This window comes from Leucoraja erinacea, chromosome 4 (assembly GCF_028641065.1).
Source record: "Leucoraja erinacea ecotype New England chromosome 4, Leri_hhj_1, whole genome shotgun sequence".
Taxonomy (NCBI): domain Eukaryota; kingdom Metazoa; phylum Chordata; class Chondrichthyes; order Rajiformes; family Rajidae; genus Leucoraja; species Leucoraja erinaceus.
The window spans coordinates 14,827,628-14,840,997 of record NC_073380.1 but is presented as its reverse complement, the minus strand read 5'-3'; the positions used below and the strand labels follow the sequence as shown (position 1 = coordinate 14,840,997).

The 13,370-nt window shown below is 40.4% G+C and overlaps 1 protein-coding gene across 1 annotated transcript in view; it reads right to left on the bottom strand.

Annotated features, from left to right (window-relative positions):
• The window catches only part of mib1 (MIB E3 ubiquitin protein ligase 1), a 127,200-nt gene that overhangs the window by 4,805 nt on the left and 109,025 nt on the right, over positions 1–13,370 (bottom strand). The window contains exons 16-20 of the mRNA XM_055633435.1: positions 12,211–12,395; positions 8,526–8,736; positions 5,279–5,357; positions 2,183–2,296; positions 140–240 (exon numbers count right to left, since the gene is read on the bottom strand). Coding sequence (XP_055489410.1) covers positions 140–240; positions 2,183–2,296; positions 5,279–5,357; positions 8,526–8,736; positions 12,211–12,395 — 690 coding nt within the window. The remainder of the gene's footprint in view (positions 1–139; positions 241–2,182; positions 2,297–5,278; positions 5,358–8,525; positions 8,737–12,210; positions 12,396–13,370) is intronic.

Here is a 13,370-nt window from a genome sequence, read left to right as displayed (position 1 = left end):
GGCATCAGTGGTTTACTTAATTCAAATTTGATTAGAGTGAACATGAACACAGCTGCAACTGCAGGCACTATTTAAACACAGGCCATTGTTCACCAGACATTAAAATCAAATGTTTATTTCATTAATGGTAGCATTTTACCTGCTCCTTAATATCTTGTAACTGTTGTTGGAGCTTCTGCACATCAGCATTGACATTGGTATTGTCCTTGTCTCGCTGCAGAGGTGTAATATTTCCACTACCTGCAATACAAGAGTTCAGATTGTGCTAACATTTTTTAATAGATTCTTTGGTTTAAATCATTGGTAATGTTAAAAGTACTCGTCAATTGAATTTATGGTAGTTTCTCTCTTTTTCAAGAATATTGTGTAATGTAGTTCAATCTTCGTGGTGCCAAAAAAAAATGGCACAGGTTCAAAATCTATCTAACTCCACCAGCCGCCACACCACACTACTCCACGAAAAAGCCAATGAATGTCTTCTTCAGGTGCCTCAACTCTTTTTTTTAATTTTTTAAACCATTTGAACAAATCATCCAACAGAATTGAGGATGTGGTGCATGTTAATTCTCTCGTCATTTACATGACCAATCTGGCAGCTACATCCTTCAATACTGGACTAGTTTAGTCAGTAGTGTTGAATTTGTCATCGAATCGTAGAGCAGTATGGCGCATACGTGGGCCTCAGCTCACCACGTCTATGCTGACCTTTGTTCATCTGCATCAATCACCTCTTCCTGCATTAAGACTGATTCCTTCTATCCTGTGACTCTGATTTTATCTAAAAGCCTCTTACACATTATAACTGTATCTGATTCTATCACCTCCAGTTATCAACCACTCTGTGAAAATATAAATTACTCCTGAGATTCTCTTTAAAACTCTTTCCTCTCACTTTAAACCTATGCCCTCTAATTTTTGATGTTCCAATCATGGGGAAAAAAAAAGATTTTGGCTATCTGCCCTGCTTGCGCCTCTCACAGTCTTATATACTCCTATCAGGTCATTCCTCAACCTCCGATACTCTGGGGATGAACATTCAAATATACATGCCATAGGTGGTGAACATTGACATAGACCACCATGGCTATCTTGACAGTGTAACAGGACATATTGCACCTTGGCCAGCAACTATATTAATGCAAACCTCTGATTATGTCAGGTTACTGTTTAATGTCAGCACGTCTCCCTTATATTTGGCACCAGATTCCAGATAGTAGTAATGAAATCCCTGCAGAGATGAGTGGTATGGATGTGACTTTGTTGTGACCTAGTCTGGTGCTCAATTTGTTCATGCATATTTTGATTGAATATAGATTAGTACAGGTGCTCCCCACGTTACAAATGCCCGACTTATAAACACTCCATACATACGAACTAGTATTTGGGAGACCACCATGATGGATTGGGATGAATTTGCCAGTTGGTGCGGGGCTGCAGGCATCTTCCATACATCTCTTCACAATTTACTCTCCTTTCTATCTTTAGGCGGCCATCAAATTTAATTACCACAGTTATGGTGATTTCATCCAAGTAATTTATATTTATATAAATTATATAATCTGAAGTAAATATTTACAGCCCCATTCAAAAGTACAGGCTCTATTATAATACTACAGATACATTCCAGGCACTGCAGACATATTTTAAAATATTATGCCAGCATATTTCCAAATGATTAGCGGCATTAATGGTAATAAGGTGCTACACTAATCTTTCCCTCAAAGAATAATTATATTTGAACAATACAATGATTTCAAACATCAGATTATTAGGTACCCTTGTACTGTGCGACAAATACAGTGATTTTTTCCTCGTTTTACACTTCTGAATTGCATTTATTTAGATAGAAAATTTGTATCAGACCATCACAAATCTGCAGAAAAAAACATTTAAAGATTTAATAAGGAAACAATTAAATGATATGTACAAACATGCTATATTCTCATTACTAAAGCCCAAATTTTGTTATCTAAATAGTAATTAATTTAATTTACCTTCATATAAAATTAGTCAGATTGCTGTCAATTGAATTTCATGATGTAAATTTCATGATGTCGTAGGAGTGAAAATGGAATTAATTCTATATTCAGCCTTATTATATAGGGGTAAAAATATATCAAGTTATAAATGCGAAGAAAATTCCAAGAAAATAAAAAATGGATTGTGTTAAGAAATGACTCACTAAGATCGTCATTGGAATCTTCCGTACCTTTCCCACCACAACACATGATAAAAGGCACTCTACGTTCCACAACAGCCCGGCATTGCACACACTTTTTCATGAGGCTTGCACAATCTGAGAAAGTTTAAAAAAGCATTAACCATTTGCATATATTTAACCAATCACATACATTTTCCAAATCTGCAATTATTTAATAAAGGTTTTATTGTCAAGTGATTGCCAGACCTAGCACCTGTAAAACAAAATCCAAGTGCCCCTCATATAGATGTTAGGCCCTCTACAAATGTAAACTTGTTGATCATTTATGTAGATTAGGGAATCTTAAAAACATATTCCTACCAAATTTATTGTCTGCAGATTAAATTCCAATACATAACTGAGCTATTTAAAAAAAATGATCAAGGTTACATCAGCCTCAACGTTAATTGAATGGTGGATCAAACTGTTTTAGGATTTTAAACCTTCAAAGGGAGCACAAAAGAAAAACACAACAAAAATCATCCCTGACCAGTTGAGACATGGAGTATCTAGAGACCATTTACCTTTAATGTATTGTGGTCAATTCATCTGATGTAATGGTGCAAATGTTTACAAGTGTCCACAAACTATTTTGCTTCCTTGGAATGAATCCAAAGGATGTTCTGATCAATCAATGAAAGGATAGACTTACTTTTTAATCAAATTGTAGGATATGCAAGTAAATAAAGATAATTGGAGTTATATAACAGTTAGCAAGTACTCAAAATTTTGTGTAACAAAAATATCAGGAATATTGATGATGCTGACACGTGTTTTCTGTTCAGATACCTTACTCTAAAATGCAAATCCTCTAGTTTGAGCAAATATAGGCATTTCCAGTAGATGTGAGAGCAATTAAAGATCTAGTGCTTTGGCTCAATTATGTTTATAACACATAGGAGCAGAATTAAGCCAGTTGGTCCATCAAGTCTGCTCTGCCATTCAATCATGGCTGATCGATCTTTATCTCTCAATCCCATTCTCCTGCCTTCTCCCCATATCTCCTGGCACCTGAACTAATCACCCAACTGAACAATTTCTACTTTAAAAATACATAAAATTTACCCTCCACAACCATCTATGGCAATAAATTCCACAGATTCACCACCTTCCAGCTAAAGAAATTCCCCTTAATTTCCTTTCTATAGACAAGCCCCTTTATTCTGTGGCTGTGCCCTATAGATTCTCCCACTAGTGGAAACATCCTCCCCACATCCACTCTATTCGTTAAGTTTCAATGTGATCCCTCCTTCTATTCTAATTTTTCTTACTGGCAGCAATTCAAAAATTCATCACATAATCGAAAGAAATAGCAGGGCTCTCACTTAACTTTTTTTCCCTGTTGCCAGCCGGGCAACCTAGGCAGCCTTTTAGGTTGCCAAATGACAGTTTAGGTGGTCATTTAAGACGATTTGCATGATGTGTGCAATAATGTGCTCGGACGAAGTGCGTAGTTACCAGTCGGAATTATGCTCAATGAAGCATTCCCATATTATTTCTGCTTCAAATAAAGTTACAAACTAAACATATTGACCAATCAAGACATGATATATACCACAATGACATGCAGCAAAACAATAATACAGTATATCAACTCTTTTTACACATTGCAATTAATACAACTTCTATTATTTCTTTCCACTTCCAAACAAAAATGTGGTTGGATTATTCAGCGAATGATCAACCTGTGATAATAAATCCTGGACCATGGTAACATATATGCTTAACCATGCACACTACAGATTGATGTTTAAGAAGGAACTGCAGATGCTGGAAAATCGAAGGTAGACAAAAGTGCTGGAGAAACCCAGCGGGTGCAGCAGCATCCAAGGAGCGAAGGAAATAGGCAACGTTTCGGGCCGAAACCCTTCTTCAGGCTGATGTAGGGTGGGGGTTGGGGAGAAGAAAGGAAAAAGGAAGAGGAGGAGACCAAGGGCTGAGGGAGAGCTGAGAAGGGGAGGAGACAGCAAGGGCTACTGGAAATTGGTGAATTAAATGTTTATGCGCTTGGTCTCACCGATGTAGATCAGCTGACATCTAGAGCAGCGGATGCATTAGATGAGGTTGGAGGAGATGCAGGTGAACCTGTCGCACCTGGAACGACTGCTTGGGTCCTTGAATGGAGTCGAAGGTGGAAGTAAAGCGACAGGTGTAGCACCTCTTGCGATTCCGAATCCGACCTCTCTATCCTGGGCCTCCTCCATGGCCAGAGTGAGCACCATCGGAAATTGGAGGAACAGCACCTCATATGGACAGTCTGCACCCGAGAGGCATACACATTGAATTCGCCAATTTCCGGTAGCCGTTGCTGTCTCCTCCCCTTCGACTGATTCCTGGGATGTCAGGACTTTCATATGAAGAAAGACTGGATAGACTCGGCTTGTACTCGCTGAGAGGCAGAGATACTGAGGACTCAAAAATGAACCCTTATGAGTTCTAAGGATGAGGTTTGTTTAAGCATGTCTGTTATTTTTAATTATGCAGGAGCTGCATTAATTAATCACTGAAAATAGTTTAATTTGTGTCTTCCTATTTTGGAAGTTTTGATTGTAAATCGACAAGTACTTATTTGAATTGTACTTGGATAAAGTTAGGTCAAAGATCAGTTTGTTACTGGGTTTGGAGTGTGCTTTAAGATTAGGATTTTGTTTAGGCTTAATAGTTGGTTGTAAAAGAAAAAGTAACATATCAGAATAATACTCTTTGTCTTAGCCTGTGATGGTGATTATTTATAAAATGTATTGTAATAAACACTAATTTCACCTTTATAAACTCATTATGACGTTATTCATAATGAGACAGTTTCCTTGAATCTTGGCAAGAAGAAGAGTTCTCTATGGGCTCATGGAACATTTATTACCACAATATTCTGTCATTTCTATTGAACTAACTGCATGAAGGTTTGCACATAGTCGAGAATATACAATCGTCACCGCAATAGAAACATGTATTGGACACGTCACAACTTCAGTGAAAAGGCAGATTAAAATAGCCATTCGTTTGGTTTCCGCATCCAAGACAAGGTAAAGATAGAAAATGCCATTTCATAGAATTGCAATTTAAACTCATCATACTCACTCTCACAGGCGCACATGTGACCACAAGGCTGGAAAAGCACTGCTGCCTTCTTATCAGAACATACCACACATTCCTCAATCTGGGGTTAAATGGATTAGATTCATGTTAGTCTCTGGAAATTAAAAACTAAATAGCAATTCCCTTGCTCCAAGTAAAATCAAGCTTTCCTAATGTACAATCTGATATTTTTTGTTGTCATTTTAATGTTTGCATCAAGAATAAATATTAATTAGGAAGAGGGCATAAAATAACAATTCTCATTTATTATGTAACATAATTATCAAGTATTTCATAAAAACAAAGCAAAAATGAAAATCACAATCATGGAACAAGTAGACTGCTTTAAAAAGAAAGCAAGTCAAAACACCAAGGCATGGACCTAATTTTGCATTCTTACCATTGCCAATGGTCCATGTTTCACAGCAAGAAAACAAAATTGCTGCCTAAACTAGGTGAGAAGCAAGGGATAAGAATGCAAAAATGAGCAGATTTAGTTTAGTTTACTTCAGAGATACAACTTGGAAACAGGCCCTTCAGTACACCGGGTCTACTTGTTGATAAGGTTGTTTCCTTAAGTGCTCACATTTCAGCACCTGCCTCTGACCCTTCTGTTTCGGTCCCTTGCCTGGTGGTATTCGACAAGTTTGAGCCTGTGACTATATCGTATTTAAAGGATGTGGTTTCCCATATTAAGCTATCGGGTTCTCCTTGTGATGCGGTCCCTCCTCATCTTTTTAAAGAGGTTTTCCCTAGTATAGGGCAGTCGGTTCTTACCATTATTAACAGCAGCTTGTGTTCTGGGGTTGTCCCCGTGAGTTTTAAACATGCGGTAGTGCAACCACTACTTAAGAAACCTGGATCAATCTGTTTTGGCCAATTTTAGACCCATCTCGAAATTGCCTTTTATTTCTAAATACAGCTTGTGCTGAAACTATTCCTGGAGGGGATATTCAGAATTGAATCAGAATCATTTATTTGTCATTTGGACCCCGTCCAAACGATGCGTTTTTTAAAACATGCGGTAGTGCACATCCATCACACTACTTAAGAAACCTGGCCTCCTCGCACTGCCCCTACATCCACCCCGACACAAACTAAATTACATTAAATAAACCCCGAAGCAAACGTCGCGAGACCATTCCAGGCCGCGCGATCAATCTGTTTTGGCCAATTTTAGACCTATCTGCGAAATTGCCTCGCAGAGTCCGCGGCCATTCCAGCCGCGCGGGGCAGCTCAAATTACTGGACTCGGGGCGGAGAGTTGTCTCCCTTATGCCGTCGTCCACAGCTGTAAACTACTTCCTGGAGGAGCAGCAGCAGATACCGCTTCGGTGAGGGAGACACCTGAGTTCCAGTCTCTTCCTGTTGCCGCTCCTTTAAACGACCATGAGCACAGCACAGGGAGATTCAGCACAAAAAACTACACAGAAACACAGACAAAAAATAATAAAAACGCGGACAGGCTGCAGAGGCCGCTGCTGGCCAGAGCCGCGCCGCCTACCGCCCACCGCCGCCTATTCGGGAGATCTTCCAGTTTTTAAAAACAGACGGATCCTCCTGGCTAATGATTCTAATGATTCTGGGGATTGTGTAGTTCTTGTCCTGCTGGACTTGTCTGCCGCCTTTGATACAGTGGACCATAATATCTTGTTATCTCGGCTACAGCAGTTAGTGGGCATCTGCGGCAGTGCCCTGGGATGGTTCAGGTCCTATCTGGCGGGCAGAACCATGTGTGTTAGCCTTGCTGGGTTTGAACCCTCTTCCGCTCCCGTCATATGGGGTTCCACAGGGTTCGATTCTGGGGCCCCTGCTTTTCTCGCTGTACATACTTCCTCTGGGTTCCATCCTTAGAAGGCATGGCATCTCTTTCCACTGTCATGCAGATGATACCCAGCTTTATTTGCCGCTGAGGGGGGAAGACGCCTTTTCTGTAAAATCACTTCTGTCTTGTCTTGATGACATTAAGTCCTGGTTGGCCCTAAACTTTCTTGGATTTAATGAAAAGAAGACAGAGGTGATTTTATTTGATCCCAATGGCTGCCGTGAACCTCCATTTGTTGATTTAGGTCCATTGTCAAGGTACGTGAAGCCAACAGTTGTGAACCTGGGTTTTAGGATGGACAGTGACTTTAAATTAGATCGCCAAATATGCGCGGTGGTTAAGTCCAGCTTCTTTCACCTAAGGAAGCTGGCGAAGGTGAAGCCCATTCTCGAGCGGCAGCATTTTGAGACAGTAATCCATGCCTTTATTACATCTAGGCTGGATTACTGTAACGCGCTCTATTTTGGTGTTGCTCGTTCTTCACTGGCTCGTCTCCAGTTGGTTCAGAATGCTGCTGCTCGCCTTTTAACAGGGACTCGAAAGAGGGAGCACATATCGCCAATTCTGGCCTCCCTCCACTGGCTCCCGGTGCACTTTCGAGTTCATTTTAAGATACTGTTATTTGTTTTTAAATCTCTGAATGGGCTCGCCCCGCCTTACCTCTCTGAGCTGCTCCACGCATACGTTCCTGCCTGGTCCCTCAGGTCAGCTGGTCAGCTGCTCCTGGAGGTACCGAGGTCTAGTCGGAGGCTCAGAGGGGATAGAGCCTTCTCTGTTGCTGCTCCGGCACTCTGGAACACCCTGCCGTTGCACATCAGACAGGCCCCCTCACTGTCCATCTTCAAATCCAGTGTTAAAACACATTTGTACTCCCTGGCTTTTGACCATGCCTGAGACTTTGCTTCTGTTTTTGGTGTTTTTGAGGTTTCTTTCTTTTTCTTGTCTTTTCCTACTATTTCTTTTGATTGTTATTTTTGGTGTGTATTAACTTTTTTGTCAATGATTAGTGATGTACAGCACTTTGTTGCAGCTATGTTTGTTTTTAAAGTGCTAATTAAATATTATTATTATTATTATATTATCCCATTTACACATGCACTCCTTACACACTGGGGGCAAATTTACAGAGTCTAATTAACCTACAAATCAGCACGTCTTTCTTAAAGAGCTATATGGGAGGCAGCAGCTCTACCAGATGTTCAGAAAAGGATGGTAAGATATCAATAAATTCAGTTGTACAACAAGCACACACATCCTAAAACCTTCTCATTAATGAGCCTGAAATCAAGCCAACCGCTGGAACTTTATAGATCTTGGTGTTTTGAATGCAGACGATTTAGAGATAGCTAACAAAAAAGGCAGTGGTAAAGAAATTATACTATCCTTGGGAGTCACCCAAATTCAATTCAGAAAAATACAAATTACCTTTGTTCGAGACTGAACTTGGTCTTTACAGATAAGGCATTTTTTAACACGTGGTGAGCAAAGGGAGCAAGTAGCAATGTGTCCACAGGGTCCAAATAAAGTATCACGCTTCATATCTGAACAAACCATGCACTCTTCCAAAGTCTCTGTGTCATTGTTAATCATAGAAGGGCTACGCGATCCCACATGCCCACTGAAATAAGGATAAAATAATTAATCATTGTGTATCAGTTTCTTATTAGGATCAAATATTAATCTTTTAATTCAAGTTATGTCAAGCACAGAAATAAAGGATGGGTATGCTTAAGCAATAAATAAAAGCCATCTTTCATTGAGAGAAGGTAGATGCCCTCAAGTATGTATGATTCCAAGAACTCATTTAATCTCAAATACCTTTACAAGAAAGGAACAATTGGATATAGTGGAAATTCCAGCTTATTTCCCTTTCCATGACTGAGTGATGGCAAATGAAACTCACACTGCTATTATCTGCCATGATTTACTGAAAAATCATAAAATCCTTTCAACTGTGTTTAACTATGTTAAAAGGATTAACACATTTTATCCAGGAAAATTTCTGGACTGGACAACTACCAGACATAGCATAAAATTGTGGGTCATAGAAACATAGAAAATAGGTGCAGGAGGAGGCCATTCGGCCATTCGAGCCAGCACCGCCATTCATTGTGATCATGGCTGATCGTCCCCAATCAATAACCAGTGCCTGCCTTCTCCTCATATCCCTTGACTCCACCAGCCCCAAGAGCTCTATCTAACTCTCTCTTAAATCCATCCAGTGACTTGGCCTCCACTGCCCTCTGTGGCAGGGAATTCCACAAATTCACAACTCTCTGGGTGAAGAAGTTTTTCTCACCTCAGTCTTAAATGGCTTCCCCTTTATTCTTAGACTGTGGCCCCTGGTTCTGGACTCGATCAACATTGGGAACATTTTTCCTGCATCTAGCTTGTCCAGTCCTTTTAAAATTTTATATGTTCCTATAAGATCCCCCCTCATCCTTCTAAACTCCAGTGAATACAAGCCTAGTCATTTCAATCTTTCCTCATATGACAGTCCCGCCATCCCAGAGAACAATCTCATGAACCTACGCTGCACTGCCTGAATCACAAGGATGTCCTTCCTCAAATTAGGAGACCAAAACTGTACATATTACTCCAGATGTGGTCTTACCAGAGCCCTGTACAACTGCAGAAGAACCTCTTTACTCCTGTACTGAAATCCTCTTGTTATGAAGGCCAATATTCCATTAGCTTTCTTCACTGCCTGCTGTGCCTGCACACCAACTTTCAGTGACTGGTGTACAAGGACGCTCAAGTCTCGCTGCACCTCCCCCTTACCTAATCGAACCCTTTAGGAAAATATAAAAATCGATGTTTCCATTCCTTGGTCTCCCAGGCCATGCGTTAATTGTGGCTGAGTCATCAAGAACTGCAATGCAGGTGCAGCAGGCAGTGAAGAAAGCAAATGGTATGTTAGCATTCCATAGTAAAAGGATTTGAGTATAAGAGCAGGGAGGTTCTACTGCAGTTGTACAGGGTCTTGGTGAGACCACACCTGGAGTACTGCGTACAGTTTTGGTCTCCTAATCTGATAGACATTCTTGCCAGAGGGAGTACAGAGAAGGTTCACCAGACTGATTCCTGGGATGGCAGGACTTTCATATGAAGAAAGACTGGATAGACTCGGTTTGTACACGCTAGAATTCAGAAGATTGAGGGGGGATCTTGTGGAAACTTACAAAATTCTTAAGGGGTTGGACAGGCTAGATGCAGGAAGATTATTCCCGATGTTGTGGAAGTCCAGAACTAGGGGTCACAGTTTAAGGATAAGAGGGATGTCTTTTAGGACTGAGATGAGAAAATCATTTTTTACATCTGGGGCTAGTGGAATCTGTGGAATTCTCTGCTACAGAAGGTATTTGAGGCCAGTTCATTGGCTATATTTAAGTTTCTATGTTATTAATACCAGGAATTTAAAAGTATTTTAAATGCTCACTGCATCCAGCTCCAAAGCTTCCCAAAAGCATTGGTGCTTTAACTCCTTGGGTCCAATCATAGTGTGCCCAATAGGGTTTGTTATTGCCCAATAGAACACTGTTGCACAACATCAGGCCCTTCGGCCCACAATGTCTGTGCCAAACACGATGTCAAGACCATCTCCCATCTACCTGCGCATAATCCATCTCTCTCCATGCCCTCATATCCACATGATTAAATGTCACTATCAACCACCAACCTTGGCAGCACATTTCAGGCACTCGCCTCTTTCGGTGTAAAAAAGTTGTCCCGCGCATTTTCTTTAAGTGCTGCCCCTCTCACCTTAATGCTATGCACTCTTGCATTAGATTTTTCCTATCCTTGGAAAAATATTCTGATTATCAACCCTTCTTATGCTTCATAATTCTATATACTATTCTTGGTCTCCTTGCAACCTCTGACATTCCAGAGAAAACAATCAAAATGTGTCCCACTTCCTATACCTAATGCTCCCTAATGCAGGCGACATTCTGGTAAACATCCTCTGCACCCTTTCCAAAGCCTCCACATCCTTCCTGTAACAAGGTGACCAGAATGTGTCCTAACCAAAATACTATAAAGCTGCATCATGACATCCTGACTCTTGTATTGAATACCCTGACTTATGAAGGCGAGCAGGCCTTCTTTACTGCTTTATCTACTTGCGTTGCCACTTGGACTCCAAGATCTCCCTGTACATGAATTCTGTTGAGAGTCATGCCATTAATTGAATATTTTTCCCTTGCATTCAATCTCCCAAAGTGCAACAGAATTAAACTCTGTGCTGATCTATGGCCCGCAGTATACCTTGACAGCCTTCCTCACAGTCTGCGGCTCCAGCAATCCCGGTGTCAACTGCAAACTTATTAACCAACCTGCTATGTTTACATCTGCCATTTATTTATATATGCATATATCATAAACAGCAGAGGTCCCAGTACCGATCCCTGCAGAACTCCACTGCTCACAGACCTCCAGACTTAATATTGTCATTCCACTACACCCCTGTCTTCTATCAGTAAGGCAGTCCTGAATCCATATAGCCAAATCACTTAATCCCATGCACCTTACTCTTCTGAATCAGCTCAACATGGGAGACTTTACCAAAAATCTGACTGAAATCAATTCCACATACATTGTCTGAAATGTAGAAACCTTGACAGATTCAAGGAGCCAAATCTTTCAGCTCAGCTGTTGCTGGACACTTTATAGAAGCCCAGAGACTTAATGGAAACCCTAACATTATATCCTGCCAATGCAAAAAAAATGTATACTTTGGATTCTGCCAAGAAAGGACTGTCAGGACAAAGGTTTTTGTGATCGAAACATAGAAAATAGGTGCAGGAGTAGACCATTCGGACCTTTGAGCCTGCACCGCCATTCAATATGATCATGGCTGATCATCCAACTCAGTATCCTGTACCTGTCTTCTCTCAATACCCCCTGATCCCTTTAGCCACAAGGGCCACATCTAACTCCCTCTTAAATATAGCCAATGAACTGGCCTCAACTACCTTCTGTGGCAGAGAGTTCCAGAGATTCAACACTCTCTGTGTGAAAAATGTTTTGTAGCAATGTCTCAATCTTTATCAGACTGAGTAAATATGACAAGATTTTGGGAAATGCTCATTTGTTCTTTTTAAATAATTACTTAGGAGCAGGGACAGTACGACATTTTGCCAGGACTTTACAGAGGTTTGGATCTGGGCAAAGGTCAAGTGGTGACTGTCCTTTTTTATTTCGAATAGCAAGATCGGCTCCATTTGCAGCTAGGAAGCAAGCGATAGAAGCCGCACTCTTTTTATCTGCTCCTTGTGTCCCAAGGCCCATAAGCAACTGAAGAAAAGAATAATAAATCTTAAAATATGGAAGCATGATTAAATATTTAGGTTATTTAAAAAAAACCCTTCCGAACAAGAATTCTTTCATATATAACTTGCTGGATTATTTTAAGAAATCTTGTCCGCGCAGCTTCTCCGTTTAACAGTTATGTAGGACATCAATTGCAAAGTTTCCAACACTGGAGCCTCTTTATTCAATTACAAAAACTTTAAGTAAACTGCAGCGTCCATTGATTGTAACCCAGTGGGTGCTGCTATTTTCGTGATCAGTTTTATTCCCTAAACACCTTCAATGTTTTCTCTTGAACAAAGATAACTTTCCCCACATTCTCCTTCTTCTTCCAATTAATTTAAATGCTTGACATTAAAAACACTTATGGAGACAAAACAGTATTTGGTCAACACCAGTCAGCTGGTATGCGGGAAAAATAATAAAACAAAGAATTTTTAAAATTTTTTAGCAGGTAGCCTTGTTTAATGTTAAAAAGGCTGCTGATTGAAATCAAAATGAGTTCTTTCCTCAATGATTATGCAATTTAACATTCATGAAAAAGTCAGCATATTCTTATCTTTGCCACCGCTATCTATTGGCCCTGTCTCACGGTGCGAGTCCACCCACGAGTGATCCAGAGTGAAAGAAAAAAAAAAAAATCACTCGTGGTTGTCCACGAGATTCCAAGTTTATGTTCACGAGTTTAAACGAGTTCCCACATGTATGGCTAAGTTTGCCGTTTACTTCTCATATCTGCGATGTACCAAGTTCCTCTCCCGAGTTACTCTTGAGCCAACTGTGAATGAAGGCCTGTTTAAGTATCAAATAGAGGAGCTGGACAGCATCTCATACAGTAAGTATATTGTGATTCAGTATGGAAAGTTATTCAATTTCAGAACTTAAAAAAACTAGGCAGGATCTCGTCCCCGCACTCGCTGCCATTGTGCAGCAAGGATGCGGTGGTGGCAAAGCAACAGT